This window comes from Heterocephalus glaber, unplaced genomic scaffold (assembly GCF_053883595.1).
Source record: "Heterocephalus glaber isolate CG9 unplaced genomic scaffold, H.glaber_assembly_v1.0 deba00000331, whole genome shotgun sequence".
In the NCBI taxonomy this organism is placed as follows: Eukaryota; Metazoa; Chordata; class Mammalia; order Rodentia; family Bathyergidae; genus Heterocephalus; species Heterocephalus glaber.
The window spans coordinates 28,558,392-28,578,124 of NW_028258142.1; the positions used below are offsets into that span (position 1 = coordinate 28,558,392).

The window sequence follows — 19,733 nt, forward strand, 5'->3', positions numbered from 1 at the left end:
AGGCAGGACCAAAGTGGTTTTATGGGTTCTGAGTCTTGTCCTCTTTCTATCACAACACATTCCCTTCATGGGTAACAAGCTTCGTCAGCTGCAGAGCCCTCAACTCTGAAGAGCAGGGAAAGAATATGTAAACAGCATGTTGAAAATGTAATGCACAGTGAATTTTAAAATGAATCCTCCATGTCAATCATACAAAGCCGCTCTCTAATCCTGCAGTGAGCAGAGGTTTCTGAGGCAGCATAAAGCAACAGAGAGCATCAGTGCTGCAGGTGAAAGACCTAGCGCAGCTATTGTTCTGCAGGAAAATAGCATCTGACCTTGAACACATTGGTACTGTCTTGGAGTCTTCCCTGCTTCATTTGCAAAATGAAGATACCAGCCCCTTATCAGCCTACCTCACAGTGTTCTTGTGAGGATTAAATTGAATGATGCTCATAAAAGGGTTTTAATTTCTCTCATCTGAACTCCTACCATATTTTATATCTAACCCTTTTAGGAAGTATCTTATACTTTGTGTGTATATAAAGAGATCATTGGACTAGGAAACTTGCTTTTAAATCCCGGTTCCAATATTTATTAGTTTTGTAGTTTCTTAGCATTTTTCATTCTTTCTGCACATGCTCCTCTGTAAAATGGAGATTATCATAACTACATTGTCTAAGAATCAAATCAGATTCAAATCAGACTTTGGAAAATAACAATTTCCTCTCTCAATAAGCATCAAGAATTTATCTGTTTTTTCTTTCATGTTACTTTCAAGCCCATACAATGACTTCTACATGACACTAGTTAACAAGAATTGAGGGCTTGTGGTATCCTGGGAAACAACAACAACAAATAAAAACAAAACGAAAACCAACAAAACCAAGTAATTTTCAGAGAACTAAATGGGAGGGATAATGTTTTTTACATACATAAAAATTCACTAGTGTGTTGTAATATGATAAATGATGTAGGACAATCAGGCATTAACTCAGAAAATGATTAGGGGAAATATTTCTTGAATATATATATTCAAGAAAGCTTAGTTGTCAGCCATGCTAATCCACTGCAGGAGCAAGGGATAGAAAGCCCTTGATTTGGGCTCTCACTTGCATTAAATTCTGATTCTACTGCTCACTATGTACACAAAGGTGTGAAATTGTATAAAACTCATATGGATGATGCTTTGTTTTGAGGATTGCAAAACATTATTTATATAAGATGCATAGCCTGGTATCCAGCATGATAAGTGCTCAATAAATGCTAGCTATCATTGTTGATGCTAACTCTGTAGCCTTGCCATGGACTCACTTCCTATTGTGAGCATCAGATTCTGAATGTTTAAGTGGCAGCAAGCTAGATTATGATCTTGAGATCACTTTCAGCTTAATGATTTTTAGGTTGTAGAGGACATCTGAGAGGCAATTACTTCACTCCAAAATCTGGCTTTCAGGTTTTGGAATATTTTCTGCTATCTGACTTTTGAAATGAAAGCACCTTGAGGAGCTTGATTTAAAAACAATGTTAAATATAGCACTTGCATTATTGACACCATTAACTAGTCAGTCAGACAGATTACTGATAATCTGAGCCAAAGTAATTTGCCTGACAAAGTTATTGCTAATCTGAGTCAAATGTTAAATCCACTGCCTTTTAAAAAGCTATTGTGTTAAGGAGCTAGATGAACTTTCATGAACAAATGAAGATCACGGCTTAGACACATATGGCATACATTTGCTCTAGCTGAGAGACAGAAATCACAAAATGAATGGGATATTAGAATCAAATCTCAATATCAATTCCTATTTTTTCTAAATTAGAATGGTTTATTTCTGAACTGCAGCCACCTTTTTCCATGCTCTCTAGTAACACAATTTATTTTATTGGCAGGGAAATATCTATTAAGAATGTCACATCTGTCTCTCTGCCACATGGATTATATCAGTTCTGACCAGGGAATGTCGACTCAGGCCATGGTGCTAGATAGTCAGGCATGGAATTAGGAATAAGAACTGGTCTGAGTTATCACAGAAGGAAATGCATAAGTATTCAACTAAACATAAAATATGGCAGAAAGTTGCAGATTTCATATTAGTGAGGTAAGGAAGGTGAATGGAGGAGTTAAAGGAGAAATAAATGAATTCTAATTTGGAAGATTGTGGAGAACTTCACACAAGTGACATTTCTGGTACAGTTTGAATTCAATAAGTCCTTAGTAACTCTTTACTATTAGGTATTTCTCTAGGTTCCCAGAATAGCTCAGTGAATAAAAGACATGAAAACAAGCCTTCCCACGTGAAGCTTATATTCTGGTAGGGAGGAAGGAAATTAGGGAAACAAAATTAATAAGTAGAAAGTAATAGAAGCTAAAGATTAATAAAGGGTACAGAGAATACTAGGGGCTAGGAAAGCTTTCCATGAAAGATGAAAATTCAGCAAAGATTTCATACAGGTTAAGGAGTAACCCACATGGATGGCTGGGGATGAGGACATTCTAGGCACATCATGCAGCAAGTGTAAATCTAGGCAGTGAGGAGGACTTGAGGTATATTTAGGAAACCCAAGGAGGCCAGCAGAACTAGAGAGGAGTGAACAAATAGGAGAATAGTAAGAGTAATAAGGAGGGTAGAAAGAAAGCAAGGGACTAGGGCAGCAAAGGTTTCTGCTACTTCTCTGATGTAGCAAAACCCTCAATGGAGGGTTTTGAAGTGGAGAAAGGATAGAGGTGAACTTAAGTTTTACAAAGTTGACTCAACTGCTATGGTAACATTGGACTTTTCAGGTCATTAGAACAGTTCACTTACAGGAGGAAAGGGAAAGAAATGATAGGCTCCCCAGCCTATCATTTGGTTTTTGATTTTAGTTTTTCTTGTGAAAATTGAAGCTGTACAAAACTAGAATACCATGATAAACCTCTTTATTGCCATCTCTTAGCTCAATACATGAAATTATAACCAATATTTCTGTATTATTTTATAGCAAACACCAGGTATCATATTTTATGAATTCAGGGCATAGTTTGATGATACTGAAGACTTAATGATATATGATGTAATAAAAGAAGAATTATTCAAATGACTTTGGCTTAGTGAGAGAGATGAAGATTTCAATGAGATTAGTGAAAACTCTGTGTGTGATAAATATTTGGAGGGAACATGTTGAAGTAGAAGAAAAGAAGGTACTTTGTTTTCTCATAAGTTCTAGGTGCCGGGGGATATCTTGAGAAATCAAGTAAGAAATTTGATGTATGAGTCTGGATAGCAGATAAAAAGAATCAGAAATACAAATTTGGAAGACATCAACTCATTGATAGAATATAAAGCCATGAAGTGGTTGAAGAGAAATGTCTAAGGCCTGAGTATTGGAAGAATTCAATAGTCACAGATCAGAGAGATTGATAATTACATGTGAAAGAGTCTAGAAATGATGGCAGTAGGGGTTGGAGTAGCTTTAATAGAAATCAAATGAAAATTGACCATCATGAAAAGGGTGGTGTCAAGTGTGACAAAACTTGCTAATGGTCAAGTAAACTGAGGACCAAGAATTAACTATTGGGTTCAGCAACATGGAGGTCATTGGTGGCCTTGATGATAGAGCAGCTTTGGTCATATTTCAAATCATGACAGAAATATGAGGTAATATACTGGGGTGAAGTGAGCTAATTGAAGAAATATTGGCTTGAAAGGCAGTAGAGAATGGAGCAGCAGAGGAGAGAGAACTGGAAGAATGTGTTACAATGGAAGATACAACTCCATTATTATATGGTGATAGATATGGTGCTCCTGGAGGGGAAAATTGAATAAGTAGGACAGAAGAATGGCTAAGACTGTGTTCTTCCACATTGCAAGAAATGATAACATCTAGAGTAAACTGCGAATTTGACCTTAGTTAAGAGTACAGGCAGTTCTTTTACAGAAATTTGAGAAAAGACCGATTATATGCTTAAAGACACACCTGTGTAGATGAGTCAGCTATGAATGCTGGTAGAATTTGCCTTCTGATTTTCCAAGAAATTGGAAGAAAAATTGACTAAGAGAAAGGGAAAAGACAAAGGTGTTGAATCCACGAGAAGACAAGGAAAGGCATGTGGTGTATGAGAAGAATATGTGAGAAGGGCTAACAGAAATGTGTATGACTGCCTCAAGCATTAATGGGCGACATGAGATTACTAGCTATGAATTTAAAGTGAGAAGAGTCATCCCAGTTCTACCTTTACCCCAGCTATCTTCAGATAGAAGGGTGTCAGAGCAAGTGGAAACATTCATATACTGAAGTATTTGCTAAACAAATAATATGAAATAAGAAAATAGCAATCCAAAAACTGTATTGGTGTGTATGGACAAATATTTACAGTAATTATCCATTAAACTGTGACAATTTAATGAGTGAAATAAAGCAGGAAAGGTGAAAGACAGTGAATATAGTATAGGATCAATAGGATGTAGACCCTGTGGAAGCAAAAGTTTGTTGTTTCAAGGGATCTAAATAGAAGATGGGAAGGTGGGAGTCTGGAGAGCAGTCAAGAGAATGATGTTTGAAGTAAAGATAGCATAAATGATGCAGTGATTAGTGTTGAGCAGGACTATGTATGATCATAAGGACAAGGAAAAGAATAAAGTTTTCTATCAGCAGAAAATCATGAGCAATTATGAAAATAAGTAGTTCACTCAAAGATAAAAGCAGCATCTTTCTCTTTTTCTTTTCATTCCCCTCCCTCTTTTTCACCTTCCCATCCCCTTAGCCTTATTTTCAGACTCTTTTCCACATTATCTCTGAGCTCATACTATCCTCAGCCCCTTCACTCTTCCTGTGTGGAGTGCCTGCCCTAAATGCTTTAGGTCAGTGATGGGGAACATTGTAGAGCTTTCACTGATGCAAACTGCCCACTGTGGCATGTATGCAATAGGTTTGCTACTATTGCTTTAGGTGAATTCTCTCATTAAGTTCTTATAACAATCCTGAGACATAGAATTTATTTTCTTTTTATCCATTCTGAAAGGGAGGTATTATGCTTTATATATGAAAAAATACACAAAAGTCACAAATCTGATAGTGAAACTTCAAATCTAGCCATTTGCCCTTAAGTGGCATATTTTTAATCATTATAGGTTATAGGAAACATACTACTAACTGTATACACCTTGGGATAGACTTATATTCAGAAGACTTTGGAAGTGTGTGCGTGTATTCATTCATTATATTTAAACATAAGAACATTCACATTTTTCAGTAGTAGTTTATGGTCTATATGAGTGATGGCGAACCTTTTAGAGCTTTCAATGATAAACACAGGCCACTGTGGCATGCATGGCTTAGGTTTGCCACCACTGGTTTATACTGTATTTTGAAAAATTTACTACAGCTGGATTAGAAGGTGAGAAGCTATTTGGAGAGCCCAAGTCAGTGATGGTAGAGGGGACTGAAGAACAAGGCCTGGCTGAGCTGGGCAAAGGTGGACTGGACAAGACTTAGTGAGGAACTGATGTGTTGAAAAGCAAGAGAGTGAATTATGACTTGGACTTTTTTGCTTGGTCACCTGGATGGAAAGTAATAACACAAACCAAAAAAGAGAGGAAAACATACGTCTAAGGGTGAGACAGTGAGTATAGTCTTGAGTTGAATTTAAAGTGCCTCCAGGAAAACCATGTAAATACATGAGAATGATTGCAAAAAAATATAACTTCCAGTTTTCATACCTGCACACACTGAGCTCCAAAGAATGTATGCAACATCATAAGGTCATGGAGTTGAACAGTTACACAGATAAGACTAAAATAAATGGTTACCTCTGCTTCACACTAATGAATAATCTTAGAGGGCATAAGGCTGTGTGTGTGTGTTTCCTTTTATCTTAAAGTTGAGTCAAATTGAAAAAGAAAATAGAAACTAAAATAGAATATACTTTAGCCATTGCTGACAACTAGAAAGACTTTGGAAATTAAAAAAAAATAGATGGCAGATATTTCATTCTTTCCCTTTTTCAAGGAAGTTGTATATAGACTATTTAATTTGATTCTGTAAACAATTTTATTTTTACAAAACACATCTTTACTTTGTAGGACTGAAGGATAGACCAGAGATGTCACAGTCTCCAAAGTCCCTGCTTTAGACTTCTACAGCCATCAGCTCCTGTGTACATTTAAAGAGAAGGCAGATTATACTGAAATTTATTGGTATCACCTACCTGTTGTCACCCTCTCTGGAGAAAAAGACTGTGAAGGTTTGAATATTTCCTTTTGGTTCTGCAGGTGGTCGCCAGCTGAGACGGACAAATCGACTGGAAACCAGGACAGGGACCACGTCTCTGGGAGCAGAAGGGAGGACGCTGGAGCTGAGGACAGCTATGGAGGAAGGAGAGGGGCATCAGAGGTGTTGGTGCCATGAGTGGGAATGAGGTGGAAGACAGAGGTGAGCTGTTAGCAAGCACAGCCACGTTACTGTCACAGGTTCTAAAGGAAGGCAGAAAGCAGTGAAAAACACAGGATACGGAATTTAAGGCATATTCAAATTCCTTTGGTTTTAATATGGGGGCTACTTAGTGACACACATGATTCCACTGCATATTTGTCCAGTTTTTATTACTCATGGGATCCATGACAATAAGAAAAAAAACTACAGTATATGTGTAGTTCCAGAAAATCCCTTCTCTTACTGAGTTCCAGGAAAGAACTTGCTTTAAAATTGTTAATATAATTCAATATTATGAAAGAATTATACTTCTCATGACACCAAGATATGATAAAACCAATCGTGGATGAGAAGAATATTAGTGATATCAAACCAAAATAATAATTTTAATTCATAATATATTTCTCTGACTCCTTTTTGGCATGAGGTTGGGCTGAATAATAAGTAGATGACTGAGTGAACAAACAAAGCAATGAATGCATCCAAATTGAAATAAAGTAAGACACTGTAATATAGAGTATACACTGAATATGTTTTAGATATAAAATCTACTTTACAGTATCTATTTTGGCAAAGTGAACCTGTATGACGGAGTCCAAAGAAGAGCAAGGAAATGGCCACAATCTCACAGAAATTTTACAAGTTCTTTTGTTTTGTTTTGTTTTTGTTTTATTCCTTTGGGAAAATGTGATTGTACAATTTTAATAAACAGTGAACTCATCTGATTTATGACAAAGAAAATAAAGATGTTGACACCCCTTTCTTATTTTTAATGAACATACTGATTTCATTGTGTTTGATGGTAATCAAGAGGCAGAGCAATTAGATACATATATAAAATGGTATGGACTTTAGTGATCTAATTTAAAACTCAAAGCAATGAACTGCTAACACTCCATTACAAAGCCAAGGCCTTTCATTGTCTCAGGTAGTCAGGTAGTTACTACAAAATATTATTCTATTTAGTCTCTGTTTAGGCTGTTTTTGATACAATTTATGATTACGTACTTTAGAAGCACAGAAAATTAAAAGCAAGAAATTAAGAGTTGATGGTCCATCTGAAACTGCACCATTTGCTCAGCAGCTTCACATTCCGTCTCTCCCCTTTCTCAGCCCCTCACTCTCATTCTATTCGCTACTTCTATGAGATCAATGCTAGTGGATTCCACAGAGATGTTGGACCACACCGTATGTGTCTTCCTGTCCCTGGTTTAGTAGAAATAGGCTTTGAAATCTACTACTCAGATGAGTGACCATAGTCAATAATAATGTACTGTATGTTTCCAATAATTAAGACAGTAGATCGCAAATGTCTCACCTTAAAAGATGATAAACAAGGTGATGGATATATTAATTTGTTTGATTTTAAAATGCTGCATTGTATTCATGTATCGAAACATCACACTGTAGCCTATAAATGGTAAACAATTATTTTGCAACAAAAATTATATTAACAATATGCATTTTTAAGTTGATAAGACTAACAAAAAATAGAAGTTGTTCTAATGGATTATCTACTAGTAAACAAGATTATATAAAAGGATTCCACAGACAAAGTTACACAATTGTACAACACTCATGAAGTATCACTGTACTTAGAGCAAAATCTTATTTGTAGAAATGATTCTGAACATCCACAGTTGGCAAACTAGCCTTTCAAATACTTGAGGCATTTGTAATCAGTGGTATAATTTTTCTATTAATTATGAGGTATGTGTGAACACACGATTCATCCTTGTTCAAGATCTCTGTTTTCTTCTTTAACTCTCTGAGTCCAGGGAACATGGATTAAACAAATCTTGACAGGTGATTTCTAGCCCCCAACTACAAACACACATTGCCTTCATATAATCTTCAAATTGGTTTTATAGACCATTTTTTGTTGTTCTGATAAAAATCAGTCTTCATTCTTGCATTCACTTTGTATAGGAGCCAGCTGAGTTGGTGTTCCTACTGTGAACTAAACTCCTGCTAGCTGGAAAGTCATTTCTTGTGTGGAGGAGAGAGGAATATATCATTTGCCAACAGCTCCAGAAACATGAATTGCCAATTCTTACTACTTATGCAGAGATAGAGAGACCTTAAAGAATGGCAGAGAGCTTTAACAGTTATTCCCAGCACCACAGATTCTTTGGCTACTTCTTTGTACATACAATTTTTCCTGTGCTCTCCTAATCAGCACAGTATTTGAAATAAATGGAAGACTGATGTCCAGCTAGTCAAAGACAGACCATTCAAACCAGCACACTGGAGCACAGTTATTCTCTCCATCCTGCTTCCCTCCTGTACTGCCCACCTAGTTGAGTTCACACAGTCTTTTCACATACACAACCCAGAATACCCCCAAGACATGTTTCTTTCCCTAACTATTCCTTTACTCAGCACATTCTGGTATTTCCCCTTCTAGATACCTCACAAATCTACCCATGCTACTGTATCCAGTCCTGTACTTATATCAATAATACTCTGGTCTTACCCACAACTATCTCTCGCTGACCGAGCTTGCCTTCCATTCACCTTCCTCAAATACATTCTCTATACAACAGCCAGAATAAGTGTATGCAAATACAAATTTGGTCATATTACTCCAATTTTTATTTATCCTCAATCTTCTTTTTATCCCTTAGCAAACTTCAGATTTCTTAATCAGCTCCCTGGCTTGGTGCCTGCTTACCTTTTCTCTTTGTTTGGCTTCTGCCACAAAATGGGCCTCAGGAAAGTGGTTATGCACAAATACTTTATTTGGGAAGTGGTCTCAAGCACATGAGTGGAGAGGTGAGAAGTACACAGTGTCCCGGGGAACCTTAGACAGCTCCTAGTTACCTGGAGGCTTTTATCACTGTGGGAAACTGAAGGCAATGTCATTTGGGCTCTGGGAATTAGTGTAGGACATGCCAAAGAGTTTTCTATCTGTTATTGCTTCTATTTAGATGTTCCCCTCCAAAGCCTCATGTGAATGAGGTGGGGCTATTTTGGAGGTGGCTAAATCTAGCTGTATGATGCTGGGATTAAGACTGGTTTGGCACTGCCCTAATCTCAGTAGTCTGAATAGATAAAAGGGGCAGAAAGACGCTGTTAAAGTCTCTTGTTGCTTTTGCTGTCTTCCATCACCATGAACTGTTGCCACTCTGCCACCCTGCCTTGGAGCCAGCCAATTATGGACTTAAACCTCTATGAACTATAAGCCAAATAAACCTTTCTCCCTTTAATTTTGGGTGTCAGATATTTTGTCTCAGCAAGGAGAGAAAAGTAACCAAGACACTATCCCCCTAGGGGAAGTAAGTGGGAGTGTTTACCCCCTCTTCTCCACTGCCATTAGTTGAGGGTGAATCCGGGGATTGCGTCTTCTTGCAAAATTATCAAATATTTCCTGTGGCCAAGAAACCTGCCATTGTGCAGAGGCTTGCAGGAATCCTCAGTAAGCAGTGTTCATTCACTCTATTTACCTGGCCAAAACTGATCTAACCTTTGCAACCCTTGTTCTAGGGACAGAGGAGAGGATGATGAGCAACAGATGAGGCCATTGTCCTCATGGAGCTTCTGTGGCTGCTCCCCAGCATTTTGATTCTTACACAGAGCCTGTCCTTCTCATGCCTAACTACTGAAAATTGCCAGAGCCTTCACACAAGCAGTTCCCGCCCTAATAAGCCCATCCCCAGGTAACTCTTACTTTCCCCTCTTGGCTTAGTTGAAGTGCTTTCTCCTTTGGAAAGATACACAAACTGTATAACAGAAAATAGTTAATACTCTGAAAATCTTTAAAGTCAATAACGTAGAGAATATCTTTCTTTAAAAGTAGGGTTAAACCTCACAAATAATGAAAGAAATACACATATAAAAACCTAAAATTCCTCTGTCCTGGTGGCAAGACTTTAATATCTCACACTGTACCAGCCTCATACATGGTCAGTTGGTTTGTAGTATTCCACCTTTTTAGAAGCCAATTTGGCAAATTCCTTTAAGAAAAACATATTTATAATCATTTGGCCAAACATTCTTTTTTCTATAAATTTAAAATTTAGAAAGCAACAAATGCTGGCTTCATTAATACATCGACCTGAAATGACTGCACATTTACTCAAAATGTAGTATCTATACAATTTACCAATTTAAAGATAAAAGGATCATTTAACTGATATTTTAGAAAAAATTTAAATTATATTAATGATGACTTGGAAAAACTTTACTGAGAATTTTCAAGAAGTTAGAAAAAAGAAAAGGTTTCAAAGAACAGGAGTGAAGTCTTCAAATCATTTTCCTCAAGAATGCCTCAATCATATGTGGTATTGTCATCAAACATGAGTCAACTTCTCCGCCCATGCAGGGACTGCCAAGCTTACACACAGAGAGATGCCCTTCTCCCCAGGCGGTGGGGAGTTGCTTCTCACAGAACTGGTGGAGACTCAGATGATTCAGATAAATCTCAGAATAGAATTAATCACAAACTCTTTACTTCAATCTAAACAGATGTTATATAAAAAAGGAGGGACACATTTTTAACAAAGGAATGGCTTCTTTATACAGGGAAAATAATTTTGTTCTTGCTAATCCTCCATGCTTTCTCGCAAAAGTAACTTGTCTTCAAACAAGGTCTCAATAAAGAACCAATCAGGACCCCTTTTCTTCACTCTTGGAGGCTTAATCTCCACTCTGGCCCTAATCTCTCTAGCCCATTAATGTTGCCATGGCTACGGCTTTTTTATCTGTTGTCATGGGGAAGACAAGGTGAATTTGCTACACTATAAGGTAGCCTTTTTTAAAAGAACACTTAAAAAATTTTTTTTATCACAGCAAAATCCAGACAAGCAATTTCTAAAGTGAATACAAATTTTAAAGAGTAGTCTTAAAATAAAAATAATATTTCAATATGTCTAGGCAGTAATCTTGATAATAATTATGCTACTGGGTTAATTTTTCTATAAAGCCACAATCTTTCAAGACTCCTCTTTCACATTATTAATATATAGTGTTTTAAACTTTTATTTCTCTTTGGCTAGTTAATACTACACTATCTTCCTTCCCTATAAGGTATATAAAAGATATATCAAAATAAGATCGTATTCATAAAAATGAAAATATTTAATTTACATTAAACATCAAACAAACCAGGAGACTTATTTCTCTGTCTCATTTTTCCATGTTAAATTCAAATTCTGTACTGTGGCCACTAAATTAAGTAGTTGCTTTATTAGCTAAAGCATCTTATAACCTGCAGATTTTATAAAGATAAAAATAATTAGATATCATTAATGAAATGATAGAAACATTTAACTATTCTACAAGAAATATCTTCTTTTTTCTTTTGATTTTTCCATGTTGTTGTTCTGTGACACCAAACTCTAGTTTTTTATTGTCTAAATGAAGAAATGGATAAAACCTGATTCCCTACATCAGCTATTTTTGAATAAAACTGTAATGACCATGGGAGTGAAGATATTGCTCTGACATACTGACTGCTTTTTTTGCATATACACTTAATATATATAGTTGGATCATATAATAGTTCCTTTTTTAGTTTTATGAGAAACTTACTATTTTCCAACCAACAGTGTATAAGAGCTTCCCCCTTTCCACATCCTTGTCAGTATTTGTTATATTTTGTCTTTTTGAGAAATTATTTAATTTTAGGCTATGGATTTTGATCTCAGAGAGCAGGGAACTAGTTTGAGGATCTATAGTGTATACATGAAAGACAAAAGTTTCGTCTTACTTATAAATTAATTTCATGAAAATTTTCAGAAGGATATTTGTTTTAACATTAGAGGATGTTTTCTTAATGAATTATTTCTATTCTCTTTTTAGAAGACTATGTAATTTATAGTACCAATAAATTATAATAATCATGCTATGGAATTGGATTACACATTGCATGAGATTTCTTTAGTAAAATGAATTTATCCATCCAATAATTTATCTGTTGGTTATTCACTAAATGATTACTGTGAGTGAGGTACTATATGAAAGGCTGTTCAATTCAAAACAGGAGAACCGTGTTTGATTGTATCTTATTTTATTTGCTATCCTATACCAAACTGCATATTCTGTTAAAGTAGGATGAAGTTTAAACTGTTCACTCATCACTTCAATTCCCTAAATAATCAGTGTACATTAGTCATACAATAGTTATCCAATACATCCTTATAGGGTTAGCCAAGGGAAAAGGCTTGCAAATTTGTGAGATAATATTTAAATGTGGCTAGAAAATTCCCTTTCAGTACTTTGTTAAGTAGTTACTTGAAAATATACACTGGGAGAAGACTTAGCTATTACTTCAAACTACTGATGTCAGCATCATTAATCTGCTAGTAAATTACAAAGTAGAATAAAAAGCTGAACTCAGAGGAGGTTCCAAAGGGATTCAAGTTTGGGTTAAGAATATTGCATTTTGGATTAAATGAAGAAAGGGAAATATATTACAACCTGTTGTGAAACCCAACTATACATCAAATAATGTAGACAGCATCATCATATAAGAATAGTTCCTAAGAGAAAGAATGCTTTTATTAAGAAGCATAAAAGAAACTGGAGAATTTCACTTGGGCTTTCCTGTGCATCCAGGACAGGACCTGGGGCTCTGTTCTAGGAAGCGTTATTCTCATCTTAGAACTATATATCAAAGGGCACTGCCAGGTTAAGATTGGGGAGTAAGAAGAATTTCATGTGGGCACACAGAGATATAAGCTGAGAAATAAATTCTTCAAAGTATTTGCATATCAGCAGAGAAAACCATAGCTCTCAGAGTTTGGGGTCCTTTCAGGCAAAATGAGGAGAAAAATAATATTTGGCTGATAGGTCAACAGATATGATTAAAGGGTTTTATGTTCAAATCTTTATATATTTCACATGTTGAGGTATGCACTGCATGCTTTTGTTAATCTCTTATTTCCAAGCTGCTTATTTATAAAAACAACTTTTAAAGAGTTTATCCAAGAAGAGAACAAAAATACAGGTAGTTTAGAGTGATGGCCAGAGCACTGTAAATGTAATCAGATGGATTTGACTAGAAAATTATAATCAATTATAATCAATTATAGCATGGGCATTGGATCCCTCCTCTGACATTCTCTAACTTGGAAAATTATTTAGCTTCTCTAAGCCTTACTTATCATATTTTAAAATTAAGTGAACTATTGCATTTACAGACTTAAGTAATGATGAGAAATAGATCTTACAGATTGCTCACAGCACCTAACATGATTTATATTCAAGGAATGGTTATTGTTACTCTTTGCTTATCTTTAGATCTAGGGAGCAGAAAGCTGGCATCTGCTGGCCCTGTTTCATGATGTCTGACTGGAGACTTAAGGTCTCTAATACAAAGTAATGGGGAAATATTTGAGTTAATCTAATAGGTCAAGGGCATTAAGGGCAATGGTGCTTCCTCTATGCAAGGAAAATACTTGGTTAACTCAATATCACTTCCTGTTTCCTTTATCAGGTTGCAGAGAAGAATCTGTCTTCAGTTTCACCATTTATTTTCTCATCTCACAAGTTTATTCCTACAGAGTTTACTTCATTTTAGTTCTCTTTTCTCCATTCTCTTACTAGTCATTTTAGCATTTCCATTTGTCACTATTCCAAGGCTTTGTGAGGCCAGGTTTAATCATCTCTCTCATCAATGTCTTTTTCTTGCATCTCTTCCCAGCTGAAAGCGAGCTCAGCTACTACCCAGTCCCCAGCTCCCTCTGCACATACCCTTTCCCTTGAGGATATGCCCCTGAATTCCTAGTCATTGTTTATTCCTGCTCCTTGCATAGAGACCCCAAAGGTGTCATTTCAATCATTCCCCTGTCACCAGCTCTTCTTCTGGGGATAAAGACTGACAAGCTGTGACAGTTCCCCTCCCATACTCATGTGTATTTATCATCCTTCACCTCATCCCAGCCATATGGTGCTTTGTCCTAGGCTGCCATGCAATACTGTTCTCTGCCTATGCAGAACATCTAGAGAACACATGCCCTGCTCATATGGATTAACATGGCATAATCTAAGAAGCAATGTTTTCCATGCAATTTCCTCCAGGGATGAGATACTATTAAAGTGAAATAGCTGACAAGCTACAGCATTATGAAAAGAAAACAAACGGAATTAGCACTAGAAATAAAATATATTTATTTTTTGTTAAGATAATTACATGCTTCTGATAAGTTAAATAATGCTAAGTTGAAAATAATAAAATATAAGCACAACCAAAGGTCTAAGCTATTCTCTTTAGTAATGTATGGATTTTGAAGAACTACCTTTAGAGTTTTAGGGTGCCAAGTCACTCAGTAAAAACAGCTCCAATCACATTTGATGGCTCAGTGAGTTCTACTGATAACAAATTTCCAACTCAGCTAGCGGATTCAAAATACACTTGAAAATAATGGATTTAAGGGTATGGCATACGGGTACCTGTGTAAATGTTCAGTGTCAGGATAGGCGAGTTTCAATGTTTTGCAAATTTCTCAGAGCTTCAGAATGGCAAGCTCACTAAACCTTATGTTTCAGATGGGCAGGAAGGTGTTGGGTATGTGAAGAGGCACGTCAGACCAAGAATGCACTGGCAGGGTAGGGCATGGGGATTCTTCAGCATCTGTGCTCAGTGCATTTGTCTCCAACCACTTCCTACTCCTCCTGGAATTTTATAGCCATTGAAGAAAATTACTGGGAAGTAAAATAAAGGGCATAAAAGAGGGTATAAAACCAAGATAAAGTAATACTTATTTCAATTAAGTATATGCTAATAGAACTTTATGTCACTGGTATGAAGCCACCACAAAAAACATAGGGCATAGAATATATATGAAGCATATTTCCATCCATCTTCTCTTTTGGGGCAAGGGTTATTTCTCCATAGTGATAAACATCAAAGACAGAAACAGAGAAATAGACAGAGACAGAGAGACAGACTGAGACAGAGACAGAGACAGAGGAGGCAGGCCCAGAGAAGTGCAACAGACTAACACTGACCAATTCTATTCTAGTCTCTTTTCTTAAGTCAGATTCAAAGCAAGTAGTACTTGCAACCACAGTGAAGTGATCACTCATATAAACTTCTCTTTTTCCTTTTTTAAATGGATAGCAATGAGGACAATGATCATACAACTGTAAACCATAAAAGAGGCTTACGAGCCTGAACTTAGTACTTATTCTTCAAGTCCACGAATTAGACAAATAGAATAAGTATCTGAGATGATTGATTAGGCAATAAAATACATTATATAATCATAAACTGTGACTGTGCATCCAATGCAAGTATTCTCCTTGGTGGCTGTAAATAGAACAATTTCATTCATAGAAAAAAAGATGTATCTTTTAAAAAGCCTTAATTTTAAAAAATCATTAAATGTGTTATTTACCTTAGACACATATTGATTTGAATTATTGTTGATAAATGTACTGAGTAATTCAAATATAATATAGGACATATTGAGTTCTGAATTATAGGATTCAAGTATTTATTGACCCTAACAAATGAATCTACATTAAGACTTTTCCTTGTTGGCAACTGCAGCTACAGAAATATGTTAGACCTATATTCATATGCTCAAAATCATCAAGAAGTCAGACATATGCATGACGGATGCCATTTTAGGGGAGTAAAAATGAAAAGAATCCTGGAATTAGAATTAGGGGAGAAGACTTGCTATGGGTTGGAAGTTTTGTTTCCTCCCAAATTCACATGAAACAATCACCAGTGCAACAGCACTGAAGATGTGGCCCTCTGGAGGTGAGGGAGCCATGAGCTGCCTTTATCAAAGTGCTGGACAGGAGTTCACCTTTTTCCCCTCTTTTCTGTCCACCATGTGAGAGCACAATGTTCTTCCCCTCCAGAGGATGCAAAGACAAGGACACCAAGAAAAATCCTCAGAAAATAACCAAACCTCCAACTACTTTAATCATGGATTCACAGACTCCAAAATTCTGAGAAATAAATTTTGGTTGTTTCAAATTACCCAGGCTATGGTATTTTTTGGAGTAACACAGAGGGACTGAGACAAAGCTCTCCTCCAGCTAGTAGATGGTAAATGCCTTCTGGGTTGCACAAAGGTTCATCTCTAAATTGACTGCCATGGCTGGGTCATGCTGAGAAACAACCATCACTTCCACCTCGGGCCCCCCTCCCACACACATTTCATTCTCTATTTTTCTGCTTTTTTTTTTTTTTTTAAATGAGTTCATCTAAATTTGAGACAGAATTTGGAACTCAATGACAGCCACATTATCCAGTAATAGCTGTATCATAGTCTGGTCGGTGTGCTATAAGCCAATGTCTTACACTGGGTAATTTATGTACAACGTAAATTTATTTCTCACAATTCAAGAGACTGGAAAGTACAGAATCAAGGCACCAGATTTGTTGTCAGACAGAACTTTCTTCTGTATTTTCACATGTTGAAAAGGGGGAAAAAAAATCTCCTTCCAACTTTTTTTTTTTTAAATAAGGATAGAAATCTTATTCATGTGGGCCAAACCATGGTGACTTAGTCACTTTTTTAAAGATTCCACCGGTTAATACCTTCACAATGTCAAGTAAATTTCCACATGAATTTTGTAGCAACATATTCAGCCCACAGCAAGTTGGACCTAAACACATTAAAATTCAGAAAATGCTTGGAATTTATGGGTTTGAACAATAAAATTCTAAGTTAGGGTCACTCCTGGTTATATGACCTCATCATACTATCTTCCTGTCCCAGATTTTTTTCCAGTACGAAGCATTGTAAAAACACCTTCTTTATTCTACAGAGTTACAAATGCACAAATACAGTAGATGATGTCCACAAAGTGCTTGAGTTCTTTTAAAGACAGAGCCTAGAAACATGGAGGAAAACAAATGGCACCAACTCTTGCCTTGACTATCTCACCATCTTTGTAAATGTCAGTGATTCCTGCATTAAGCAAAACCACAGATTGTCCTTGCATAGCACAGCTTGATAACATTGGGGTCGTAATAAGCACTGAAAATATCTATAAACCTTTACCAAGTGAGAAGCCAGTCCCCAGCTGTTGAAAGTGTAAGGGTTTGCTGGGTTCAAGTTAGACTCTGCTACTTACCATCTGTGAGACCCTGGATGAAATCAATAATTTTCATTTACTATTGAAGAATGGGTCAGGAAGAACAATATCACAGAATAGTGCCCAGAAAAAAGTCTTTAAAAACCTCTAAAAGCTACTCAAGGAAAAAAAGATAAATATAAATTTGTTACTTAAGCTGGGAGGTATTTCTAAGAGTATGACAAAAAATAGATCCAATGGAGAAAAATATTAATAAATATGGTCATATTGAAACTACAACTTCTATGTGAAACAACATAATAGATGAGTTTGAAATGTAAATGAGAAACTAAGAAAATATTTTCAACACTATTATAAAAGATTAGTAGTCCTAATATGTAAAGAAGTGTTTGAAAACTATTATAGTATTCAAAGAAAAGATGGTAAGTAAAAAAGCTAGAGTTGGAAAAGATAAGAAAGTCCAGTATAAGTGAGTTTTATTTCAATATCTATAAATATTCCTATTATCATATACTTATCAGTAACTATTTATTCTACTGAAAGGAATGATGTCACTATATAATGTCAACAAAAGGAAAAATATACTATGACCTTCAAAAATGAAAATATTTCAGCTAGGCATGGTGATGGACACCTGTAATCTCAGCACTCTGGAAGCTGAGGCAGGAGAATTACAAGTTCAAGCCCTGTCTCAAAATTAAAAAGAGCTAGAGTTATAATTTAGTAAGAAAGCTCTAGCTTCAGTCTCTGGTAGCATTCAAAAGAAAAAAAAACAACGTGTTGGTATTGAAATGGGAAGGGCACAATCATTATCATGTCTTTGGTTATCTAAAGTAAAAAAGTAAAAGGCATACTATATTCATAAATTAATTTCCTAACAGAAGAACCTTAATGCCTCACTTATTGAAACATTTCTAACTTAATGTTTACAGGGTTTAGAGTTTTGATATTCTATAATAAGCATGAAGGTAGGGGTTTGTACATTGACTATGTTCTCCAGTTCCCTCCCTGAAATAACCATGTATGGACAGATACCAAAATATGACATTTAATGATTACTAGAAAATAAAACAAACAAGCAAAGCACTCAAGATGAATCAGAGAAGACTTTTGCCACCAATCTGTATCATAATCCCAACATGTGAACTATATTTTCTGGGGTCTAATTCTCTTGAGTATAGGTAAGGGATGGGAAATATGGATACTCTAAAATTTTTATTGCTGGACTCTTTCTGATCAATCTGTGATCTCTAAAGGCTTTCCAAACTCAGTCCTACTTAAGCTAATCTTGAGTGGGTTACTCTCACTAATGTCATGTGACATCACCTAACTTTGACATTTCTGACAAGGATAGCACTTTACTTTTCTGGTTATTTTTCCAAAAATTTATAACCTTAGTCAAAATGTTGAGCAAAACTCAGATTGGGAGAGAGTCTATAGCAGTGGTGGCAAATCTATGGCCTGTGTGCTATAGTGAGGACAGTCGAGGTGAAGAAATACAGACAAGGGGCCGGGGATTTAGCTCAGTGGTTTCGCTGCCTGCTGCGCAAGTGCAAGGACCCAAGTTCCATCCCTGGTACCAAAAAAAAAAAAAAAAAAAAAAAGAAAAAGAAAAAGAACAGAAAAGAAAAAAGAAATACAGGCAAAGACAGAAATTGTTACAGAAAAAAAGGCCCTGCATTGACAAGGCAACTAATTCACAGAGGTACCCTGGATTGGCTCCTGACTCAGAAGATGGTCTTAATGAAAAATCTAGTGACAGTCAAATAAACACTAGATCCTAGTTCATACCAATGTACCAATGCTGGTTTCATAGTTTAACAAATATTTATGGGAATGTGAGATTTTAACCATGGAGAAAACTGAGTGAAGCGTTTACCGGGCATGTCATAATTAACTTTTCTACAAATCCAAAATTGTTCTCCAACATATTAAAATAAAGAGGGGAGAGGGTGAAGTTTTATTTACAGCTGAAGACCAATGCTTATGGTGGTAGCATTGATGGTCTTCTTTCAAAAAGCATAGAAAATATACTATGAAGATACATGATAAATGAATGTTTATCTATTAGATATGCACCATTTTATTCTACATGCATGGAAAAATAAAAAAGGAGAAGGACACAAGGACAGTGTTAAGTGTCAAGATTCTCACTATGGGCACGTTTAACATCTATCAGCCAGTGTGAGAAGATTAATTCTGGAGGGTTGAAAAGGACGTGCACCACCTTACTTCCAAGCAGAGACCAGAGAGACACAGCATTCAGACTGCAGCATACATCTGAAGAGTCTCATCCACCTAGAGCACTTATGACTCACACTGGTGCTTTTGTATCACCAGGT

General features: G+C 36.1%; 1 protein-coding gene across 8 annotated transcripts in view; it reads right to left on the reverse strand.

Annotated features, from left to right (window-relative positions):
• The window catches only part of Dcc (DCC netrin 1 receptor), a 1,202,110-nt gene that overhangs the window by 367,744 nt on the left and 814,633 nt on the right, over window positions 1-19,733 (reverse strand). For all 8 annotated transcript variants that reach the window (XM_004855173.3, XM_021236635.2, XM_021236638.2 and 5 more), the window contains one exon: window positions 6,167-6,323. In XM_004855173.3, the coding sequence (XP_004855230.1) occupies window positions 6,167-6,323 (157 nt within the window). The remainder of the gene's footprint in view (window positions 1-6,166; window positions 6,324-19,733) is intronic.